At 31.8% G+C, this 27,196-nt stretch overlaps 1 protein-coding gene across 8 annotated transcripts in view; it reads right to left on the reverse strand.

The window, feature by feature from the left end:
- Positions 1 to 27,196, reverse strand: part of LOC126884266 (heterogeneous nuclear ribonucleoprotein 27C-like) — a 92,951-nt gene that overhangs the window by 17,155 nt on the left and 48,600 nt on the right. For 5 of the 8 annotated variants that reach the window (XM_050650229.1, XM_050650208.1, XM_050650209.1 and 2 more), the window contains one exon: positions 17,506 to 17,742. In XM_050650229.1, the coding sequence (XP_050506186.1) occupies positions 17,506 to 17,742 (237 nt within the window). Of the gene's footprint in view, positions 1 to 14,150; positions 17,256 to 17,505; positions 17,758 to 27,196 lie in introns of those variants that run through there. The other 3 variants (XM_050650219.1, XM_050650236.1, XM_050650214.1) reach the window with 2 other exon arrangements.

Consider the following 27,196-nt stretch of genomic DNA (forward strand, 5'->3'; position numbering starts at 1 on the left):
CACAGATGACAGTAATACAATTGTAATATCTTGTCTTGTAATGTCTTTTGAATTGGTGTGCTTTTTCTGGTTTGGAATACTCAATGTTGAACTTATTTGACTTGCTTTAATATACTATAATTATAACAAACAATTTCAGATTTTGTATGAGTCTAATGTACATGTTGAATAACAGTTTGATGTTAATCAATTTTTAATGCACCATTCTTCTTCTTGATGTACTTATCCGTGACGAATGTTGGCGATCATCATGGCAATCTTTTTCTTATCTACAGTAGCGCGGAAAAGCTGCAGAAATGTTGTGTTGTATCAGGTTCTGAGGTTCCATGTTGTTCTTCTTCTTCCTGGACCTCATTTTCCAAATATTTTCCACTTCAGGACGGAAAAGCTGCACAAATGTTGTGTTATTCAGGTTCTGACGTTCTTCAACCAGGATGTTTTTCTTCTTTCTGGACTTCGTTTTCCAAATATTTTTCACTGTAGGATGGCGTATCTGGATTCATTTCGCATAACCATATACCGCTTGACCATATATTTAGGAAAATAAAGATTAACATCACATAGTTTTAGAAGACAACCATGAAGCTGCTCATAGTTCTCTAAAATAAGTTTTGTTTGTTTTTATGCTATTATCTTCTTTCCTTTTAGTTTTATTATTATAATGAATTATTATTTCTATCAGTTAACTACCCTTCACAGCAACGTATTCTTTTGATAATGGAATAAATAAAGTCGTGTTATGTCTTCAATTCTTTGTCCATCCAATCGCCATCTTGTGAATAAATTTCTTCATGTAATAATAAAATTGTTCTTTAACCGTTGTCGTCCATACGACACAGTAGCATTTTATCAGTAACAAATGTCTTATATTATTTCATTTTAAAGACTAATTTTTTGAAATCTATGTAGATGGAAAAACTAGAGCCAAATCCTCATGTAGAAATTAGGGAAGATGCGTTACATTAAAAACTACGTTTCTTAATATGAACTTCTAATTAATTTGTATTTATTTCTTACAGATTCCAGTCCCTGTCAATAAATTCGTATTAATAAAAACACGGTTGACTTCCTACGATAATATCTACAGATTGCTTAAAGTTTTGGTGTGAAAGGGCAACGCCAATATAGTCCAATAGCCAAAAACGTCAATATGTCAAGTTTTCCTAAGCTAAAGATTTCAAATATTTCGCTTAGAATACCCGGCGAATTTTTCGTTGATACTGGACTAGTTTTCGTGAAGCGATGGCATGAAATGTAAGTGTGGTAGTAACGACCGTTAGAAAATGCAGTGATTTTTTTTAAATAGATTAATATCTTTTTCTATCCTACATTGTCCTAAATTCATCTACTTTTTTTATATATATACTTTTTTGTCAGAATTGTTAGAGATAAAAAATATCCACACCTTTAGCTCACTCGTATGCAAAAAACAAGCTCGGATTGTTAAACAAACGGAATAAAAAATACCGACCACACTCCTCTTCACACAAAAATCAACAACAAAACGGGGGGACGATATTCTACTAGTTCCGAAGAAACAAAATTACATAAACTCACCTGAAGAATAACAACTAGCACTTATGTGAAATTGCTATAAATAAACGTGCTTACAGACAAGCGACAAAACAGCGAACCAAACACTGTCGCTTAAACTTGCACTTGAGTGCGAACTGCAACTGCGCAACAACAAGGCGCATCAACCGCCCATTTCGTTGGCTGCAGAGTTCTTTTGTCGCAAAGCAACAAAAATGTTGTACGACAGACAATAACGTTCGGTTTGTCGTTTTGTTGCGTATCTATACGCATAAGTTTCCCTTAAAAAGGCGCGTAAAATGCTTGGTTAGTCTAGACCTTACAGATCTACTTCTTCATTTAAATACCATTTACAGGATTTGATTATTATTACACTATATATTCCAATAAGGTGCAATTCTGACGTGAAACATTCAAACACCAACATGAAGTTAATTATTAATATTGATAATTAATATCAATTAACTTAATAGATAAATACAAACGATATTTTGTAATTGAAATTTCCAACTACTACACATGAACAGTGGTATGTTCTGATTTAGTACCTGCACTACCTATTGGAATAACCTACAGTTGTAATAATAAGTTCTGCTTCCTTGCCTTCTCTTCGTTTAAATAAATTGAAGGCAAAAGTGTTTTTATTCTCTGTAAATGTATTTCAGCTTCCGATTTGAATTTCACAGAATGTAGAATTAAAAATTCTTTTTCAGGTCAAGTTTTTTTTCTGCGACGCTTATAGATTTTAGAATTCTATAAGCATCTATTAAATATATCATAAACTTTTTTGAAAACCTGGAATTTGTATATTAATAACACGGTGTCACCAGTAATATCAGTAATTCATGACTCATCAAGTGAAGATAGTGATTCAGAGACTTTAATGTTTCCAGATCTTAATATTTTTTGAGCCTATTTTCTTGTGGCAGCTTCATGCAATTTACTATTTTCAGCGAGAATAAGCCACAATTTTCTCAATAGTTTTCAAAATACAAAACATTAATGGTTTGATATTGTTATGAAGCCATTTTCTTGTGGCACCTTATCCAATTTACTATTTTAGTTGGGAATAAGCCACAAGTTCAGTTTGAAATTAAGTTAATTTGGCGTTTCGATTTTCACTTTGGAAATCGTTATCAAAATACAAAACATTAATGTTTTGTCTTGTTTCGTAAACGTGTAAAATATATTGTATGTATATCTGCAGAATATTTGTAAATTAAAATTAGCCCATCTTTGTATTAATATTTAAGGATAAACCTCAAATAAATTCGTTTTTTGGCAATTAAAACCCAGTTTTTACAAGGATATTTTACAACATATTGGTTGTTTTACAACGAATATGTTGTGAAATTGAGCTATTTTTTTTATCTAAAAGTTTTTTTTTTGTATTGTAGCGTAGCCAAAAAAATTTTTTTTGCATACAAAATATAAAATAAATAAATTTTTCTTCAGATTTTCAGGGTTTGAAATTGTTACAAAGAAAATTAATAATTCAAATGAACACCCCAGAATTATCCCAAACATACGCATGTCATTAGTATTAAACATGATTAAAATAAGAATCGGCTATTGGTAATAAGAGCCAGACATTGTTATATTTCCTAAATACCGGTGGACAAAGGTTAGGTTAGGTCTTAAATTCACAACAGTTTTAAAGAAGTGTTGAGTGTAAGGACATTCCCTGTATTTTTTGTGTTTGCGAAAAGTAACTATATTCAACATATTTTCTATTCATTTCAATTGCAAAGGCATCTCCAAAATTATTTTCAACACCGTTTGTCCCAAAAAAGAATTTTTAAGTCGGTACAATCTGCACAAATTCAACTCGGAATTTTGAGATACCTGTAAGACTACACTACGATACATAAATATATTGTTTATTAATATTTTGTCAATTATCATTAGATTTATAATACTAGATCTAGTTAAAGACCGACTGATTATAACTCCCTAGTATTGGTCTGTGTCAACCAAAGATATACTTTGATTTTAAAAACTAGAAAATATTCTATGATACTATAGAAACATTGCTTAAAATAGATTGTCACACTCAAATAATTATAAACGTAAATAATATAAAAAAAACGTCAATTACCATTTGATTAGATAGACAGACAAAATACAGACAGACAGAATTTTTATACACTAAAAATAGAAATTTCCTTGATTTTTTAAAGTACTGTTAACCTATCTTATCAAAAAATGCTTTGCCTCATTTAAGTTATTTTCAGTATAGTTATAACGCGTTGATGAAATGCGATCCAAGCCAAGTTTTTAGTCCACTATACTTAAGAATATTGCTATCAACTTGCACTTACTACTTACTTAAATGATACATACAGGATACACAACCTTCATAAAAAATAGTGAGATCTTTAAACCCTACAGATAATAGCTTTCACTCTACAGAGAAATGTATGCAATACGACTAAATCGTACATAATATTTAGACATGGTTTTCTTATGACCCTGAACAGATGTGTTTCTGTCTTCTAGTGCCTTCTGATACGAGATCAATGATTATGCATCACCGAGCCGCAATACCCTATCTGCCACCTATTTTATTGGGAAGCCGTATGTTATAAACTGGGCGTACGTGCCAGGAGCCGATTGACTTGTTGCACTTTATGTGCCACCTTACTATGGTTTACATGATCACTTTATTTTTCATTTTTTTTTACTGGTGGGTTTGAGACATTTCTGGATGGTCTGGCTCAAACTACAGGGAATGAGTCCACCAACTCATTGAATCAGTCTCGAAAAAGAAATATGGTAAAAACTGTAAAGCAGTTCATACCATTTATCAGTATTTACGACTTCATCGCTTCATGCTGAACCTATAACAGTTTAAGCTACACTCGCGATCACAAAAATCGGGTCATTCGATGAATTTATACACGTTTGAGGTCTCGAATTTCCTAAAAGTTTTGTCCGATTTGAGTGATTTTTTTAGTATGTTATAGCCTTATTATTTAAGAATATGAACGTAACAATATTGTTGCTAGACAGCTAAATGTCATTTTATACCGGGTGTAACAATCCTACTGCGTTTTTTCCTTAAAGTTCGGAACACTCTGTGGAATATTATACTATTATAGCATAGATAAAATATTGAAATTAAAACTCAATTGTAGCCTTAGGCTTTCTTAACATTTTCTTTTTTGGTTCATTTGCTTATGTGGGATAATAAAAAAGTTAGGTACTTTAACAACTAGCCATGATCTTTATCAATACAGGGTGTTTCTAAATAAGTGCGACAAACTTTAAGGGGTAATTCGGCATGAAAAAATAATGACCGTTCACTTTATAAAGACATGCCCGTAAATGCTTCATTTCCGAGATACAGGATGTTGAATTTTTTATTGCTGTAAAACTGGTTGAGATATGCAAATGAAATTTGGTAGGTTTTAAGAGGTAGTTATTGCTCATTTTTTGACATACAATTAAGAATTTTATATTCACCAGTGGCGTGCATACGGGATGTATCTAAAATGTTTATACCCATATGCACGCCAATGGTGAATATAAAATTCCTATTTGTATGTCAAAAAATGCGCAATAACTACCTCTTAAAACATACCAAATTTCATTTACATATCTCAACCGGTTTTAGAGCAACAAATAAATCGTCAGTTTTTAAGTAAAAACTGAACATCCCGTATCTCGGAAACGAAGCATTTGCGGGCATATCTTTATAAAGCAAACGGTCATTATTTTTTCATGCAGAATTACCTCTTAAAGTTTGTCGCACTTATTTAGAAAAGCCCTTAATTGATGAAGAACATGGCTAGTTGTTAAAGTACCTAACTTTTTTATTATACAACATAAGCAAATGAATCAAAAAAGAAAATGTTAAGAAAGCCTAAGGCTACAATTGAGTTTTAATTTTAATATTTTATCTATGCTATAATATTCCCCAGAGTGTTCCCAACTTTAAGGAAAAAACACAGTAGGATTGTTACACCCGGTATAAAATGACATTTACCTGTCTAGCAACAATATTGTTACGTTGATATTTTTAAATAATAAGGCTATAACATACTAAAAAAATCACTCAAATCGGATAACAGGTTTAGGAAATTCGAGACCTCAAACGTGTATAATTCATCGAGTGACCCGATTTTTGTGATCGCGTATTATTGGGACAGCTTTTAGATAAGATAGATCTCAGAGCCACTGTTAGGTTTCAAAAAATAGTATATTACTACTGGTTTTACCATAGTTTTAATAGGGATGAGTGATCCTGGAGCTTTAAAATGTTTTGAAAGTACATAATATGTCATATCCCTGCTGAATCCACAAACTATGGAATAAGTATCGACACATCTATAGGCAGCTATAGAACTAAAGCTATATTAGAAGTTATTTTTTATGAAGTTGTCATCCTGTTTTCTAGTTGCACTTAGGAATATTTTGTACTAGAGCTTACTAAAGTTAATAGATAAGTACACAAAAGTTTTTACCGAGTGTTTCAGTAATGTTACAAAATCGCTACACTAAATCATAGTTGTTTTGGTTATATATTGTTGAAAAGTTCGATCAAAAACCCAAAAATTTGAGTTCGATAGAAATTAGAATTACGAAAAATTAACACAAAAATATCATTGATGAAAGAACGACATATTCACGACTTTGCAGAAAATCTCATGAAATTCGTGTATTGGCAATAGTGAAAGTTCCCTAAAATATCACTGCAGGTGTGACACATCCTAGGTTAGGTCCAATTTTTGAACTTGGACCACATTTTTTGTAGGACAACTAGATTTGTAAGACTTTATGGCATGTAGAGCGCAACATAATGGTCGCGCAAGTATATCTGTCCCTGGCTGGTCTCTTCCAGTTATCCACTCAACATCACTTTATTATTAGTTCTCACTTCGTCTATCCACCTCTTTCTTGGTCTTCCTACCTCTAGGTGTTGTCATTATCCATTCTTATAAGATGTATTTTTTTATAATTTACTAGGTTTTTTGTAAAAGGTATATTTTAAAATACCCTAAATAAGGGTTACAATAATACAAAACGTTTTCGGATTAAGAAATCCATCATCAGTGTTCTAAAAGCCAAAAATTGCATGCCTGAGCCACCAAAATGTGTTGGGTAAAAACCCTTTAAATGTAAATGATTGTGTTATGTTATATATTTATATAAAATTCAAATGATGTTATAGATATGCCTGGATGTTACTCAGGGCAACACAGGACTCTTCCCACGTGGTTGGAATTTCTTGAGAAAACCTCACATATTGGATGGCCAACTGACCAATGACACTTAGCCATTCTCCAAAAAAATTCCAACCACGTGGGAAGAGTCCTGTGTTGCCCTGCGTAACATCCAGGCATAGGTATCTATAACATAAATTGAATTTTATATAAATATGTAACATAACACAATCATTTACATTTAAAGGTGGCTCAGGCATGCAATTTTGGCTTTTAGAACACTGATGATGGATTTCTTATTCCGAAAACGTTTTGTATTATTGTGGCCCTTATTTAGGGTATTTTAAAATATACCTTTTACAAAAAACCTGGTATTTTTGTGATTTATGGTATACAGCCAGCTACTGGAAATTTATTTTTCTCGTGGATTTTTTATAATTTGTTATAGAAGGTTCCTTGTAATATTGATAGAGAAGGGTAGTTGACCCTTCCTCACATACCATTGTTACCGATGTATCAGATAAATACATTCGTTTACATATCGTTTGTTTACTAGATATTTCAGAAAAACTGTGATCATTCACTAAAAAACTTAGAAATTATCGTAGAAAATATTAAATTTATATCTATACTAAATTTACTATCAAGATGCAGCAAAAATAAACAAACCAAGACGCATTAAATGCTAATAGGAGCACTCCCGAATCATAATTTACAATGTATAAACTTTGGAAATCGTGATTTGGGATTTACGATGTATATACATTGTAAATTATGATTTGGAAATGCTCCTAGTAGCATTTAACGTGTTTTGGTTTGTTTATTTCTACTGCATATTGACTGTAAATTTAGTATAGGCTTTATGACTCATCCTACAGAGGCTCACGGAAAGAAAATAGATGATACTAGATATGCTTCATCTTTCAGTTCGCAAAATTGTATTTTGGGAGTTTTATTCAAGTGAAAAACATAGATAAAAAGTAAAAACTTACAGAAATCACAATGAATATGTCGTCTGTTCATAACTATTTTCGACTTAAATTCGTCATAACTGTATTAAGAGATGCAAATCAGACAGATCTATGTTTATTGGAGTCTCATATTTAAACAGTACAAGCAAAACTACAAAGGTCTCAGATTTCAGTATTATTATATTAAAAACGAAACATGAAAAAGCCTATATTACACAAAATTCTCATTATATCCTATCTACATAAAAGAAAACCTCCTTAAATTAAAGAAAAGTATACGGAGGTAACATTTACAGTGGCTAGAATTTGGAAGGCAATCAGTTTGGTGGAGAATGAAGGCAAAGAAAATGTCCCATTAGTCGTGACTGTTTTATAGGATTCTACACTTACTTTTCCTTTGCCCAGATTCGATTCATCTTTTAAAGATTACGAAATTATAGATAGATATACCCTGCTTACCGAATTCTATGTTAAGACATTCGAAAAATGAGTGTTTCTTAATTAATTTTGAACCATCAATAAAAAAATATGCTTTGGCTACGTGTCGCATTTCACCACGCCCTCTATTTCATAAATCACAACCATTCTACTTAGTATATCTTATTCTAGTTATGATTTAGTCTTTTAATTAATTACTCTAAAAATATGATAAACGGTATAAATAAATTTGTATAAAAACGATTAAAAGTTATTCTGTACAAAATAAACAATATAAAATTAAATTTTTATTTAATTCGAGAGATTATCGAAAAATTTACCAATTCTCGAAACGAACTCACTGTTGAAGGTGTTTTTCCTCTGGTCGGGTCATTTCCGGCGCACGTCGCAGATTCAGAACGGTCACCTATATGTTTAAATACAGTTAAATAACTATATCACAGACGGTAGTAATTCTACTTCCTAAGCTTACTAATCTGAAATTATGTTAAGAATTAAGAATCACTTGGGTGTTCGAAAATATAGCTATTATTATTACTCTTATCAATATAAAGAAAATTATTGTATTCCGTCTCAATTATCTAGTGCTTTAAACTATGACGACGAGATTTTAAAGTCTAAGGGATGTTATGTTCCTATAACTACACGAAATTTATTATAAACAATTCTGACGACGAACATGAAACATAAATATATCAATATCTAAATCTGTCACCAAATGTACATAGGTCCAATTCATGGAAGAGGCTAGTTTTTATCGTTTAAATTGTTTTATTCTAGAAATGCACTACATCTTGTTGCAAATTATAAAATAATCAGTCTTTTGAATTTGATATTCTGTTCTATATATACCTGAAGTTATCTCATTGTATTATAATCCGGGAATCAAGGCAAAGAAGAGTACAAAGGTCAGGTAGCTCTAACTCTATTTTAATTAATAATCGGAGAAAGTGTCATCTTTGACACAGTTACTGTGACATCTCCGTGAGGCGGTAGATTCGCACTGTATCAATTCATGAGACTACTCCATTTGTTCAATTTTTTTTCTGAGGATAACCAGCGGACACACATAGTATAGTGTAAGATTTTTCATGAGTTACCAACGTCTACCTGCTGGAGGCAAAACGTTTGCAATAAGACTTTAACTGAGATGGAAATGCTTATGGTTTGCACTGTTTTTTATGAATATACTTAACTAAGTTTAACTTACTTAACGAGTTTTAACTATAGTTATAGTACTGGTTAGTTCTGATTCACATATACACAAAATATTTCATCCGCAAAAGCCTGAATTCTAGAATCGTCTAAAACCAAACTGGACTGCCTGCATCAGTTTCTGCCTATTTTGAGATCAGTATTTTTTCTTCATAATAATGGAGACGTTGATTTTTAAATACGACCTAAACAATTTACTATTTTAATTGGGAATAAGCCACAATTTTTAGTTTTATTTGACCACTTTAGAAATCGTTACCAAAATACAAAACATTTGTCGCATTCAGGAGACAAAAAAGTGACAAAGCGGTTCCGCAACTGATGGGAATTCGTTCTCTGAATGTGGCGCTACTTGCGAAACGTGTTACGGAACGGTCGCCATGACAGTGAGCTCATTTTAATTCCGCTACCTCCATCGAACGTATGCTACTTTTGTGGAATTTGTCAATAGACTTGTTGAAAAGATGGCGTCAAGTACTAATTATCAATTTGAAAATAGCACAGACGGTAAACAATCCATGGTCTTTGACCATGATTATGAAGTAAAAAACAATTTATTGTTTTTTACTTTATGTCACGAATTTAGGGAGCGGATCGTTCACAAGACGAAACACAACTGTTACCGCTCCATCGGTAACTGCTCCCTCACTTTTTCGTCTCCTGAATAAGACCATTGCATCTTTTTGCACACCGTACACCTATTAGTTACTTTTGGACAGGCTTTAACGCATGCGAACGCCTTTTTGGGGTTGATACTCTGCTTTTTTACTTTTCCTTGCTTTAACACTAATGCTCGCTTGCTGAAACTTTTTCAGTTGTTGCATAGTCCTCTTTATCTTCAGAAGATAATTTACGGATGACTTAGGCTATGTTATGCTTCCTTATTTGTTTGTTCATTATTATTGTCTCATGAGAAGCTATGACCACTCTCGATGTAGCCCCACGTGCAGGCAGAAAGCTATAGTGAAGCCCAATTCGGCCCACACTGTTCCACCACTAGCTTGAGATTGATATACAATCTGCAACGACCTTTCATGTCTAAAAAAAATTAGAACTATACCTTCTGTATACAAAATTTGCCTCGTTTCCCGAATTATTGCCCTTTATAATAGTTGAAATTTAAAAGAGCAATAAAATTCATTAAAATTAGAGCGTACTATATTATTGGTGTTATACAGACTTACATAAATTTAGAAACGAGTCTTTGGCAAGACCGCTATGGATTTACGAATTAAACAAGAGGTAAAAACGACGCGACCAAAGGAAAAAATATTAAAACTATTAAAGCTGATCATATTTTAACTACTTGCATTTACTAAGATTATCCTATCCAACATATTCGACAAAGACTCGCTAAAACATTGCAGGACAATCAGTTTTGTATCATTTAAATGACACATTACATTTTGAAAATAAATATTAATTATTTTTAACAGTGTACTATTTTATTAATCGAAATCCTACCTATAGTTTTCTCGTGATATTGTTGATCGACTATCAACTGCTTGTTTTATGCTAACTATTAAATATTAAGTAAAATCGATGAACTATTCCCTGAATTTTATTTTAATTTATCTTTATAATGTAAATTATGACACTAAAAGCTCTTTATTCGTCTTTCCATTATTCTGGCATTTATTCACCTCCTAAATTTGTTCCTAAAAAATTTTTTTATCTATAGGAATACAACTCAAAAGATATAATAATTTGATGAATGTGTACAAACTATGAATATTTAAAATTAATAATGGAGGGTAAGATCGAAAATGGAAGTGGTCTGGGCAGAAGACAAAGTTCATGGCTCAAAAATGTGAGGTATAAGTTCAATTGGAAATCGGTGGGAGTGCGCATTTTATCAACGAAATTAGATATGTCCAAGACACTCCAGAAGCCGCTAACGATAAGATGTTTTAATATAGCATTAATCAGTGTAAATTAGTCGACGGATATTAGTACAGTGAAAATAATAAGACGAGAATTTAACGATAATGATTATAAAGAATAAATTTAAAGTTTTTTCTACTTTAATGGCAAAAAGCAAGCTCATTAGCAGAACCTAATTCAAAATTATTTTGCACATCATATTTGAAACATTATTTGATTGAAAAATCTCAAATTTCTTTAAGTGCCTCGAGGAAGGATGTAGTAATGCGTAGGAATTTTTTTCTTCTTCTTTTTGTGGAATTTATAGCTTTGGGGAGAGCCAATTAGCTTTAACCCGCGAGTAGTCGCGCCGTTAGATAGAATCTCACATTTCATCCTTTTTCGTAATACAGTAAAACCTGTCAGTAACGGCTACTAAAAATGAAAGAACTATTGGCCGATACAGAAAGGTGGCCGCTATTGCCAGTTTTTGTAGTCTACATATAATTGGTTTGGAAAATTTCTAAACTGGCCGTTAGGACAGGTGGCCGTTAATACAGGTTTTACTGTACAGTAAAATTTGTCAGTAACGGCCACTAAAAATGAAAGAACTATTGGCTGATATAGAAAGGTGGACGGTATTGCCAGTTTTTGTAGTCTACATATAATTGGTTTGGGAAATTTTTAAACTGGCCGTTAGGACAGGTGGCCGATGTTGGCAGGTGGCCGTTAACACAGGTTTTTTAATAAAATTGTTAGAAATATATATTTTCAATATAAAAAGTAGATAATAGTACAAAATAAAAATTTGTTTTAAATTCGTATTTTGAGATAGAATCTCACACGCGACTATCGACGTTACAGAAGTGAGCGCGACTACTCCCGGGTTAATTTGTTCGTTTTACAAAATAAATAAATTTGAATATATTTTTTTGTTCATATGAACGATTACAGAAAAAAATTATGTATACAATTTGCATTGAATTGTCATTATGATGCTCGTATTCAATACGAAACTCGCCGCGTCGCGGCTCGTATCGTATCCGTCATACTCACATCATAATGACCATCATTAAATGCTCCTTGCATAATTACCGTTTCACTTATTGAATCCATATCACCATCTCATGTGAGTGTTATAATAAATAGAAATAAACTATTTTTAATGGGAATAAGCCATAATTTTAACAAAAAATGATTTTATTAACGTTTCGAAGCCCAAATCGGGTTTCGTTGTCAAAATACAAAATACTACTAAAATAAACAAAAATGTTGTTGCTAAGTAAAAAAATTCTAATAATTTATTATTAAATTATTATAAGAATTTTGTTGAATTACTAAAATAAACAAAAATGTTGTTGCTAAGTAAAAAAATTCTTCTAATAATTTATTATTACATTATTAGAAGAATTTTTTTACTTAGCAACAACATTTTTGTTTATTTTAGTAGTATTTTGTATTTTGACAACGAAACCCGATTTGGGCTGCGAAACGTTAATAAAATCATTTTTTTGTTAAAATTGTGGCTTATTCCCATTAAAAATAGTTGATTATAAAAATGACACAAGGAAATAGCTTCAGAACAACAAACAGAAATGAGTAGACGAAATAGAAAATTCAAAAGTTGTATGCGAAATATTAGGAAAAAAATTATTTAATCCAGCAATTAAAAAAACGCCAAGCCAAATCAGCATTATGGATTAGAAGTTTTTTTATTTGTTTTTTTTTAACTAGGTTTATATCATGAATAAAGAGCTTTTACTGTTATTTCAATAATTTTTCAATACTATATTCTAGTTTTCTATTACGAAAATTACAGCAGTTAACATTAAGAAACCTGCTACTTGGTCAAAATGGTTAATTATGTCAATGATTCTGTTATAATAATCTTTTACTTCGGTACGAACGAAATTGTTACAGTAACAATTATCAATTAAAAGTTGAAAATGATTTTATCCGAAGATTATTTTGATTCAAAACAATATACATGTTTTTATGGTATACATAATGGTTGTCCGTTGTGATATTTGTAACTCTGATGATATTGTGTGATCCATGAAAAAAGGTATTTAGCTGAAGAGCATGAAGCTCTTTAGCTACTCAACGAATAGAACATTGGAAAATATTAAAGATCAAAAACATGTATGTGACTTTAGTAAGAAATGTACTTGTATTAAAATATTCTAAAGCAGACTTGCAGACATTTCTTTATTACCTATATGGAAAAGGTTACTTATGACCCATTTTTTGACAGTGTGAGTTGTTATGCTGCCACTGTTCAGTGAGCGTTGTCATGACGACATTGCTCAGTGGAGAGCGTTGGTTAGGTTAACCCAGTGGGGGGCCGCCATCTTGAAAATGAGCTAGAAGTAAACTTAACCATCTACTTCCTTTTAATTTAATTCCTCAAATTTAAATTCCGTTTTCAATTTAATTATCCGTTCCATCAACAGTCATTTATTATAAAAAGTCAATATACTAAGGATAGACATACATTGCGATTGGTATCAAGATCAAAGGCATTTTCAATGAATTGTAGTGTTTTAAATACTGAATAAAGATAGAAAACTGTTGCAAGTGACTTATACCTGCAACAATTCTATTAAAACATGTTACAAACAAGTTGAGGTGAACAAGTGTCATTGGAGATTGATAAGTTTTGTGGAAATAATCTTTTTTAAATTTGTCTACCATTTCAACAAAAAGTTTCTTAGCTGTTTTCGTAATACAAAAACAAATCTGCAAGAGCTAATTTTTGATTTATTTCTATTCATTATTCTCAAAAACATAATCTTTGAAAGCTTGCGGTCATAATTACTATTGTTTTTATTTTTAAAGAGTATCCTTGTTCATATTCCCAGTTTACCGATATGTCGTAATAGCAGGAATGATGTAAAATATATGAACAGGGGACGCCTACTTTGTTAATTTTAGGGGTAGGTTAAAACGTCAAAAAAATTCGTCATACTTAAAAAATGTCAAATATTTATTTACTCTATTTTCAGAATAAATACCGAAAAATCGTATCTCGAAGATAAAAATAACAAAAAACAATATGTGGAACTATTATATACAACCAATCCTAAAAAATACTTGATGTTACCATACGTTCAATTAATTAATTTAAACATGAAAAATATCATTTGTGCTTAACTCCTAGACAATTTCGTTCCTCTAAATTAGAATGTCTGCAGGTGGGAACCACTAAAGATAACTTAGATAAAAAATAAGTATCATTTATTTGAATATGTACAAACTACACAACTTAGTACACAGGATGTCTCTGCACCTAACTATCGGTGTCCCCCAAAATATTTTTTTTTGTAACGCTTTAAACACAATTCTGTCAAACCAGTGGTACAGTGAAAAATGTGGTACCGCATACAAACCATTGCCATTGCGTTTATAAATAATTATGAACTGGGCTAAATGTTGGCAAGGGATCATACAAAACCACTAAAATGGATGTCCAAAATTTGATATTACACTCTGAAAGAATCTATTTCTTTAAAGTAGTCAGTATCAAATAAATATTATAAAATATCATCATTAAAATGTTCCCGTGATTCTAATGAGAGCTGTATGACGTCCTTTTTCTTTCCCACAGAAACACAAAGACTTGAACGAAGAAAATGCAACCAGAAAGTTCCTCAAAATTTCGGGATAAGAGATTAAAATTTAGTTAAAATAATTTATTTGAAGAATGCATGTATACAAAACTTCAGAAAAGTCAGCTAAATCCATGTTTAATTACTGTATCATTAAATATAGTCGTTAATATATTTCAATTATATTAATTAAAATGTTTAAATTTTGATTTTTTTGGTGAATGGAGGCATAGTGTTAGGTATCGAGTCATCCTGTGTAACAGAGAAAACAGACTAGAAACAGTGAACTTACATAAAGATGTATTACCTCGAAACTATAATAAATTAATACGAAATCTTTTATATAACTATTGTAAATGCATCGAGAACCTAACTTTAAAAAAATACTTACTGACTAATAGTAGAATCACATTTGTCAAGTATAAAATAATCGATTAAAAAATAATTCTATATTGTTATATAACGTAATACCTTGCAGACATTCCAATCACGTAATCAAGAAAAAACACAGATTTTAGAGGTAAAAATTTCGATTTATATCCTATTTTCATTTTTAAATATATTAGATTTATTAACAACTTGAGCGGAGCTTAAAAATAGTCAACAGTTCTGTCTGTCTGGTAATATAGAACGATATGATAAATCTTCCATTTCTAAGAAAAAACAGAAACTATAGTTACCTTATCTGATGAACATTATGTTAAACTAAAATTTTCGCTTATTCAAAAAATTCGTCTAATATATCATAGCTAATTTGATTACAATGGGTATTGACAACTTGATAGGCAAAGACAACAACCAACAATACCTGCAAGAATAACATACATACTGCCAAAAATAAATATACTGGCTTGTTGTATTTCCCAAACATAGGATAATAGACGGAGAGCTAGAGCCGAAAACTCATCGTCATAAGTAATATGGAGTTTTTCCTGTGAAATGTGTCCATTGTATATTGACAATTAAGACCCCTTTCAGGCTGACATCTCAGTGGATACAGGAAGTAGAAATAAGGGATGAAAGGGGAAAGTTAGTGCAGTCATTAAAGGTTTTCACCTCCTATTTTGTTAAACCTCCATCGATTTGCATGAAAATTGGTGACTAGTTAGAGCATACCTCAAGAAACAAAACTGATTTGGTGCCACTTGCACTTTTACCCTGGTGGTGAATACCACCCCTTCCCGCGGGTGAAAACTATTTTATTAAAAATAACGCCACAAATCGATAGAGGGACAAATTTTAAGTAAAATTTGTTATATCATGTTATTAAAATAAATCAATACTTTTTGAGTTATTAAAGATCAAAGATTTGTCTATTTAAAAGCATAATATGCGTGAAGTTACGGATGATAAAAAGAACATGTTAATTAATTGTACGTTAGTAAAATATTATTTTTATATTATTTCGATATTTAATTGAATTTTTTTTTCATTATAAACTGAATATGTCCAGAAACTGGGTGTGTCCAATAATGGGTACATTTGACATATTCGATCACACTTTTGCTAAATTTATAATATCGAAATAATATAAAAATAATATTTTAGTAACATACAATTAATTAATATGTTCTTTTTATTATCCGTAACTTCACGCATGTGCCCTTAAACAGACAAATCTCTGATTTTTAATAACTCAAAAAGTATTGATTTATTTTAATAACATGATATAACAATTGTCCCTCTATCGATTTGTGGGGTAATTTTTAATAAAATCGTTTTCACCCCCGAGAAGGGGTGGTATCCACCCCCAGGGTAAAAGTGCAAGTTGGCACCAAATCACTTTTATTTCCTGAGGTATGTTCTAACTAGTCACCAATTTTCATGCAAATCGATGGAGGTTTAACAAAATAGGAGGTGAAAACCTTTAAAGACTACACTAACTTTCCCCTTTCATCCCTTATTGCTACTTCCTGTATCCACTGAGGTGTCAGCCTGAAAGGGGTCATAATAATCAATATACAATAGACACATTTCACATGCCAAACTCCATATTACTTATGACGATAATTTTTCGGCTCTAGCTCTTAGACTATAAACATAACAGCAAAGAAATCATGAATATCAGAATATATTCATGGAAACGAATACTTCAGTATATTGTAAGCTTTTATTGATCTATCTACCGTCTACATCAGATCTAGATCAATTTTTGTCTACCCAAATTGGAATTTTAAACAGCATTTATAGTTGGTTATTGCCCGTCGCCTTTCACTAATTCGATTATCAAGTTCAGAAATAAACTAATCAAATATTTATTAAAAAAAAATTAAAATAAACAGAGAACAACAAGAGTAAGTCCGTTCGTGCAGTAGCGGACATCGACTACAACAGTGATGCTAAACTAACAGATGGTGAAGATGCCGGTGAATCATTTGTCTGTCTAATCAGAGTAATTGAGTTTGGCAGGAGTGACCAGTCCGGCTGCTCTCTTCATGTTTATCAAGCCAACACGTTTCCAACTGTTATAACATATACCCATATTATTTAAGTTGTTGACATGCTTCAATGTGACTCCTGCATTAGGCTCCGCCAACCAGCCTGACTGTTCCATATCGGAAGGAAAAATTGTGGTTTTGAAAAAGATTCTAATATTTTTTGGAACTGTGCTGTTGAGCGGAACCTGTGTAGGAGTCACACTGGCTGTATAGAGATTATCAAAAGGTTGTCAAGAACTGGGCCACTCTTTAAAATCATTGAAATGTTTAGCACCTGGATTTGGGGGTTGCGATGAATATCCTCCTACTTGGGAGCCTGCGTCACTGCCATATGACCTTGGTGGGGCGCCGTAACCTGCTTCGGTCGAATATGATCCATAACCTGCATAATTGTAGTCAGATCCGGGCTTTGAATTGGTGCCTGACGATGACATGTTGGGGGGACCGCTCGGTGTACCAGGACCAGCTGGCCCCGATTGACCTCTGGAGTACATATCGCCAGCGATGTAACCTGCAAGAGAAATGTCTTTTAGTCAGTTGTATTCCGTTCAAATACAATGTATATTTCATAAATGCGCAAAAGTTCATAAGACCATTTCATTTTTGTTTAATACCTACATAATTACTTAGTTAAACAAGACTACCACAGGGAAAATGTTAAATTCTTCACATAGTACATATTCGCCTGGTGAGGACAATAGTGGCAAAACACGAAAATCAATGTTTTTAAGTTAAGACCATCAATCGACGTCTAAATATGCCCTCTTTTATGTGCAATATCGGCTAACAATTATTTAATTTCCTTATTACTAGAGAGCGCCTACAAGTCTTTATGGTATTGTGAATTTGTCAAATATTTTAATGCATTAACGACGAAAGCACACCAAACTTTATATCAATACTGGCGAATCTGTAATTACGCCGTGCCAGCATGTATTTGAAATATTAGATATTTTATTAAAGACAGTAGTACAATGTGCAATAGCGGCGAATGAGCACTTTTGTCTCTGTGGTCGTTTTTGCTTTTGTTTTTTTTTATAAAACTTCTTACAGAGAAACTCAGTTTCAATCGTTCTTAGGTACTTAGAAATAGCAAATCAAAGCGTCTATCCACTTTGGATCAGTATTGTTTAATTCCACACTATGGAGAACCAATATTTATTTCCAAAAAGAAGTCTTACAAAATAAATCAATTCCTTCTACCCACAATCATTTCTTTAGTACATAGTTTGAAATACGAAACATACGTGAGTGAAATGATGATTTTAATTTTACTATTCATAGTTCTTTTGCTTACTTTTTATCTTTTATCATGTTTACCGTTTTCATAATTATTACTTAAGATCTTATTTTGGTATTTTTCTATTGTACTTTAGTTTCATTTTGCGAATAACTGGTGTGTACAATAAAATATTTTATTTGATGCGTTTAATTTATTTTTAAAAGTAATTTTTTTAATTATTTAAAACAGAAACTAAACTGTTGTAGTATAGTAGTAGTAAAGTATAGTGGCGAAACATCAAATTAAACATCCTCGATAATGCAATAATGGCGTAACGCAGAAAAAAAAATCAAAAATAAATACAATATCCATCTTTTCTTCAAATAAAATTACTTCTACTATGTAATTGGTTTACATATCTAGAAAGCATATTATTAGAAAAATTCTGCAAAATGGTTACCTATTAGTCAGTTATTGTGACCGTGCAAGTTCGGCAAAGCGACCCCTATTTCTACGCTCTGTACTTTTATTCGCACTTTTAACAATATATTAAACAATTGTATGTAGTAAATAGTAAATAAACAATTGTATGTAGTAAATAAAATTAGTTATTACAATGCAGTACTGCAAGCAAAATACAATTAATTAAATTTACCTTTATATAATAATTGCATATTATATCAATATTGTGGAGCAATATATAATTTTTCTGCTTCAATGACAGAAGGTATGAAATATACATCAATTTGACAAGTTCAATTGACAATATGAATTATTTAAGATAGTTGCAATATTTCTCCGCGACTTGCGCACGTTCGTTTCTCGTTTCCCTTCCAAGTACTTGCACACCGCGAATACTGTTTATTAGCAGTTTCATCAAAACTTCAAATACGATTATCTCTAAATGTTCATTTTGAAGTTTCGTCACTATTGTTCTCACCAGGCGTATATGTTCAACGACTTAAATAAAGAACCCAACACACAACAAAATAAAACATTTAGTCTCAAAATGGCTGCGCATGTATATGAATTCAATCATCCAAAGAACAAAAATATATCCAATTTTGTGAAGAGATTCCTAACTAAGGTAGGAATCGAATATCTATTGAGAATTTTAACAGGCAAAAACTGCGCCCTCCCTACTCCACGGGAACCACTGTCAAGGTGAAGGAGCTCTACATGCTCGCTAATTCTATGAGGTGAGTAAGACAAAATGTGGGCTAAGCTACTATTGGGGCATTGTTTAATTATTAGCTTTCTTCTGGCATGAGTGGCATTGCTGAGTGTAACATCACTTGTGGGTCACGGATGGAACAAGGGACAAGGAACAACCAAAAATTTGGATTAGACTCAGCAGGGCACGAAAATGTTCAATGAACGATCAAGTTGCGTAACAAGGTACCTCTTGAAGTAAGAGTATTGGTCCAAAAGAGGCTCGATAGCAAGCACCAAAGATATATTGGTCATAGTATCATCATGAAGAGAGGCCTTGGACGTAGACGTATATCCTGGCTGGCCAATCGTAGGAAATGGACTGGTCTAACATCAACTAATCTATTTGGAGCTGCTGTGAATAGAATAAGATGGGTCAATGTGGTCGCCAACGTCTTTAGAAGATAGGCACTTTTAGAAGAAGTATCATCTACGAGGCATCAGGATGACAACAATACACAAAAAAGGGAAGAATATGCTTCAAGAAACACGCGCCACAAAAGTAGTAAACTATTATTAACAGGAAGGAAGCTTGTGAATACATGTTTGAAGATGTCAGGAAATGGAGACAGGTTCGGATTAATGAACAATACTTCGGATTAATGAGCAATAGTTCAGATTAATAAACACTTTTCAAAGAAGAGCTAGAACACAAGCTAAAGTCAATATAATTGTTAAGAATGAAGGAACAAGAATGAATATAAAAACTGCAATTAAAAAAAACTATACAGCGGCAAAATAGAAAAAAAAATAGCACCAAAACACAGCAACCTTTTAAAGACTAATGGCCGGTTTCATCAACAACAAATAAATTGATAATTTAAAGTTAAACTGACTAATTTTCTTTGTTATAGATATTTAAAGCTGGATTAACTTGTCAATTTATTCGAAGAGTAAATACTTATTTGATAAATAAATAAATAAAATATTATTTGACGTTAGTGAAACGTAATGTATCAGTTTATTGGTTGAATAACGTTGAAAAACGTGAAAAACGTTATTCATCGAATAAACTACTATTTGTTGTTGGTGAAACCGGCCATAAAAGTTGTTTAAACAAAAATTCGTTAGAAGATGATATTATATCAAGAACAAAAATTATAAAAATTAAAAATATAGAAAAAACAAAGTCACAAAATCACTTTACAGTTATTATGTATCACAACTGTAGTAGACAGGATATTAAAAATATAGGATAAAAAATAGTACCAGACATTACAAATGAAGAAAGGCATGCTTTACATTACAACAAATAAAATCTGAAAAATTTCTAAAGAAAATACCAAAAGAGACGATTAGAATATAAGAACAAATTACTTTACAAAACAGTCAAAATATTAGTATCCTATATTTGTATTCTGAGACTCTATCTTCCCTTTTATTAGAGTTAAAGGGTGTTGCAGGTGATGTTGCATGTTTACTACTATATCACTGTTTTATAATGTTTTCTACTTGGGTAATACTGCTATGTTTATTTAAAGAAACATTCAGTGACCTATTGTAGAATATTTTATGTTGGCCGCATTTTGACTGTGCACATTCCTATATTTTGAAAGGCACAGCTTCGATAGGGCCCATTTGGAATGTGACTATGAGGAAACTCAAATATTTTATGTTTTAAGTTTTATTCTTGTTAATTCATGTTAATATGTTAATATGTTAATACAGTTTCAATATATGCCATTGTCCATAAAAAGAACATAATAGAAAATTTTTGTTAATAATAAGCAGATTCAAACTCAGAAGCTTAATGATGATATGCGGATGATGCAGCCCTGATTGCAGAGGATGAGGATGACCTACAAAGACAACTTTATCGATTCTACCAAGCTTGTCGACGACTCAACATGAACATATCCACGCAGAAAAAAAAATGCATTACTATTGCGAAAGATCCAATTAGATGCAAGCTTGTGGTAGAACAGGGGAAATCCATAGAACAGCTTAACCAGTTCAAATATCTAGGTGTAGACTTATCAAGTTATCATGACCCAGCCAGAGACCTAAGAGGACAAATAAACAAAGCCGCAGTTATGTCCGGATGTTTGAGAGATGTGGTCTGAAATAACCCATGTATGAGAATGGACAGCAAAGTTAGAATTTATGAAACTTGCATCAGACCTCTTATGATCTATCTATGGTATTGAATTAAGAGAAGACCAAAAGCATGCTACGAATAGCTGAAATGAAAACACTAAGAGCAATAGCAGGGAAGACAAGAAGGGATAGAATACGAAACAATATCATCAGGGAACAATGTGACGTGCAAGATATAGTAAGATTGGGTAAGCAAAGACGAAGAGAATGGTTCAGTCATGTAAAAAGAATGGAGGAGCACAGACTACCAAAAATTACGCTAGAAGGAAAACCAGGTAGCAAGCGTTCACCTGGGAGACCACCAAAAAAATGGAGAGATAGCTGGCAGTCTACCTCTCAAGAAATACTTCAACGTCAGAATTAACAGATCGACAGATCTACAACAAGTATAAGAAGAAGAAGAAGAAGTATACATAGGCTCATTCACTGAAAACCTGCTAAAATAGGAGAATATGCAAACTCACTAAGCTATCTAATTAGACCAGTAAGGATCTGTTTTTAGGTGGATGTGAGAGGTGGCATTCAGATTTTTGCGGATAAAGTTAGGTGATAACTTCGTTAATAATAATTGATTTATGCTCCTTCTCAAATATGCCCGGAACATTAATAAAAAAAAATAAAATATTTAAAAATTTCAAAAAATTTCGTTTTTTTTTTCTATTTTTTTTGCTTATAACTTAACCCGCCATTACACGCGCTATGAGGGAATCCCTCACCATATTTGTTTATAAGCAATGAAATTGTGTAAACTAATACGATAACCTTAAGCACCCAGGAATGCCTTTAGCATGGTTCATGAGAGGGTATGAAAAAATTATAGAATATTTCAGGCGGTCAGTGTGCTGTGTGATAGTTGAAAGAAGAGACATCCCTCTTCAAGTGAGGGAATTCCTCACTGCGCGTGCAATCACGGTGAAATCACGTTTCTGTTATCTCAAAGAAACTTTTAGGTTTTTATTTAATATTTAGGTAGTTTTAATTAAAATATTATTGTTTGGATTAGGTTAGGAACAGTGGCACACCGAGGGGGGTTTGGGGGTTAAAATCCCACCCAGAGCATATAGAAATATATATAAAAGAAGGTAGGAAAATGTAACTTTTCTTTCACAACTAATACAAAAAACTTTCGGTGCCCAAGCAAACCCCCCTCCCACCAGAGGAAAATTCTAGGTGCGCCACTGGTTAAAAACCCATTTTTAAATTTACCTATTCTAATTGGGAAATAAGCCACAATTTAACTTGAAAAATTAATTTTATCGACGTCTCGAATTCCACCTCGGACGTCGTTATCAAAATACAAAATATTAATAGTTAATTACATAAATGCCAAAAAGAAATAGCTTCAGAACAGTTGTTAATTTTAATTTGTATTTTTAGTAAAATGAATTCGCGTAAAGAACGTTAATTTCTTCAGTGGCTTGCTGAAATTGAAAATTAAGAAAACTTGCTTTTGATCTATATTATTTTTACTTTTGTTTTGTTAAATTAGTAAAAAAAATTGGTTTACGAGTATTTCTATAATATGTGAGTACAACCCATTTTATATTTATACATGTTGACATTCATTCTTTCTCGAAATAAGTCGAATTTATGTAGGTGAGGGCGACGCTCATACGCGTGCAACCACGTCACAATAGAAGACGCGTGTAACGGCGGGTTAAAAACTATTCATTTTAGAACAAAGTCCTATAGAAATAAAACAAAGATAATTAAATTTTCTATCAGATGCGATTGGTTAAAAATATCTTAATTTATCACCCTTGCTTCAAAATAGCAATAAATATAAAATAAGGGGACAAAACAAGCCTGTTATTATTCAATGATTTTCCATCACTTAGGTTACACTTGGAACCTTCCTAATTCGCTTAGAAAATTTTTGTAATGTGCTAAAACCGTACATCAAATTTCATTAAAATTGACTTACTAGATTTTGCATAATAATTTTGCAATCTAAAGTTTTTTTAAAAAATTAAAATTTTTTAAAATCTTGCACAACAAAAACTAGAACATACAAAGATTTGTCAATTTTTTTACATATAAAGAAGTACTCCACCTATCTAATGCACTTCACAGAATTGAAATCGGATTATTTAAGCAGCCTCAGCGATGTTTTAAAGTTATAAACAATTTTTTGGCTTATAAACAAATTAGTGCTATGGCCAGGGGGGGGGGGTGCTACGGGCTCCTATATTTAGATGGACTTACCCAATTTTTTTTATGTATTTTGACCCGTAGAACACGAATTTTTTGGGTAACAGTTGATCCGGATGTCGATAAGATTGCTATAAACAAAGAACTTGAGGAATTATCGATTTTTCGCAAAATAAAACATTTTTTGTATTTCTTGGGTAAAGATAAATGCGGTGGAACTTTCAAAAAATCGAGAAATTGCAATTTTTGAACGCGAATAACGTTTGATTAAAAAATAAAATAGCAATTTTGCTGACAGCATTTGAAAGTTTAAAGTCAAATTATACCGGTTTTAATTATTTGCATTGCTAAAAATTAATTTTTTTATTATTAAACAAAGCTATTTGTTTATAAGCCAAAAAACTGTTTATAAATTTAAAACATTGCTGGGGCCCCTTAAATAATCCGATTTTAATTCTGTAAAGTGTATTAGATAGGTAGAGCACCTCTTTATATGTAAAAAATTAGCCAACTTCTAAATGGTCTACTTTTTGTTCAGAAAGATTTTAAAAAATTTGAACTTTTTTATTGGTTCCCATTGTTTTCATTCTGGTGGGATATGTTATATGCCATTAGAGTGAAAACTTAGTCTTTTGCTAGCAGTTGCCGCTAGGGCATCTATGCCATTTCGTTCGTTGCAATTCGGGACTGCACGCTGGGGTTTGTTTTGGTTGGATCGGGGAGAGCAGCATATGTGCCTCCTGATGAGAGACTAATAAGTTTCGAAACCGGTAGAGGTGCTTGCAGCACTCTCTGATTGGACTGGAATATGGTTCGGCTGTATTTTCGTTTTGCAACGAAATTGAAAATGGTTATTCATTTTTTAAAAACATTTAGATTGAAAATTTATTATGCAAAATTTATTTGGTCGATTTTAATGAAATTTGGTACACGATTGAAGTATGTTACAAAAAATTTCCTAAGCGAATTACTAAGGTTCTAAGCGCCACCAAAGTGGTTTAAAAATATTGAATAACAACAGACTTATTTTGCCCCCTTATTTTGTATTTATTGCTATATTGCAGAAAAGGTAATACCTTAAGACATTTTTTACCAGTCGTATATCATACAAAATTCAATTATCTTTATTTTATTTCTCTACGACTTTGTTCCAAAACGAATCGTTTTAAAGTTATAAGCAAAGAAAGCAGAAAAAAATCGATGTTCTTCGAAATTTTTAAATATTTTAATTTTTTTATTAATGTTCCGGGCATATTTGAGAAGGAGAATAAGTCAATTATTATTACTGAAGGTGTCACCTAACTTTATCTGCAAAAATCCGAATGCCACCTCTGACATCCAAAAATAGACATTTTTTCGCAGATCCTTACTGGTCTAAATCGAAATAATTTAATTGACATAATATTGATAAGAAGGAAACATAAACGGACTTCCATGATATATCTCCAAACATCACATGAAAAAATCTATAAAAATTCATTTATTGTGAATTTTGAGTAATATGTAACTACTAAGAAAAACGAAACACAAAAAGGAGAAAATTTTAAAATACAAAAAAGAGAAAACAGTTAAATACAAAAATTATGCGTTTATTATTTACTGTTCACTCCTTTATTTATTCACTGTTCTCAAATTTGAACATTGTTTTGTTTGTTAAACACACCAATAATAAAATTTTCACCATCACGAAAGATTTATACAAAAAATATAGGTTAGCCAGAGTATGTTAGCACCATTATCTTATAATCGGTAGTAGACAATAAAACAGCACCCTCAGATACTATTTTTTTTTCAAAAAGATTTATACAAAAAATATAGGTTAGCCAGAGTATGTTAGCACCATTATCCTATAATCGGTAGTAGACAATAAAACAGCACCCTCAGATACTATTTTTTTTTTCAAAAATATTTATACAAAAAATATAGGTTAGCCAGAGTATGTTAGCACCATTATCCTATAATCGGTAGTAGACAATAAAACAGCACCCTCAGATACTATTTTTTTTTTTTCAAAAAGATTTATCGCTGTACTTAAACTGCCGTCAAACGGTCTTGCACTATAATGCCGTTAACAGCTATGATCATTCGTATGATGCGTTTGACGGCATTTTCTTCTGATGCCTTTCTCTTTCACTTGCAGTTCAGCATATATATACACGTGGTGAGTTAATGCACGAGTTGATAATTCTCTTATCTTATTTTATTATAGTGCCCGTCTCAGTATATAGTTACAAGCGTTATATTTGTACCTAATTGTTAATTATTGTGGGAATAAGTTTGAATTTGAAAAACTTGAATGGCTTAGGTAAGTGTCATTACTGGGCGTTCGTTAGTTGTATTGGTAGTTTTATTTACGTTAAGTATTGATATGTCAATGATGTTAAAAGTTGGCAATACATTTTCCTCATTTGCCGATGCAAAAAAGCCATCTCGGAACTTGGAGAAAGTACATTTACCACGTTTTGGAAACGAGATGCACGTACTATTACAAGCAGTAAAATTAAGAGGCCGATAGAAAGCTATTTAATTTATTATCAACTTGTTTAAGCATGCAATCATGTTGGAAGGAACTTCAAGAGCGGTGGGAAAAAAATTCGGCAGACTTGAACATTCAAAGAAGATTGCTCAGTACATGTACGATTCAAGATTCAAGGCATCGTTAGATGAAAATGCGTTAGAAATAACGTCAATTCAAACTCAGCACAATCATGATACCTCAAAAGTAAGCATATAATGATTATCAATAGGTACAACGTCGGCACTGTTAACCTAATTGGAGTTTATTTGGGATTCTGCATTTGAATAAATTTAATTTATTAATTTTAACAATATTAGACAACAAATTATTAATAAATTCAAATAATACTAAATGATTTTGTCATGACTTTTGATTATATTTCATTTTTTGAAATTGGTAAAAAATTTTTTTTATAACATTTCTTCAAGTAAACGATGTTGCTTTGTCGACAATTAAAATTCTAGTGGCAGGAAAGAAACGAGGACGCCGAAAAGGAAAAGCCTGACAGCAGTAGGATTACCAAAGAAAAAGAAAAGGAACCCCAAAACATTTCCAAATAAATCCAGGGTTCCATTCCAAAGAAAAGATTAAATTTCTATAATTAATTTTTTTTCTTAGTTTACAACAGGTTTTACAATAAATAAAGACTAATTTAATTATGTATTTATCATTAGGTACGCATAATTTAAATACGTTTTAATACTTTACTTTGTTTTCTTTTTCTTTTATAAGAAAATCTTCTTATATTAATAAATTCATCATATA

Source organism: Diabrotica virgifera, chromosome 1 (genome assembly GCF_917563875.1).
Source record: "Diabrotica virgifera virgifera chromosome 1, PGI_DIABVI_V3a".
Taxonomy (NCBI): domain Eukaryota; kingdom Metazoa; phylum Arthropoda; class Insecta; order Coleoptera; family Chrysomelidae; genus Diabrotica; species Diabrotica virgifera.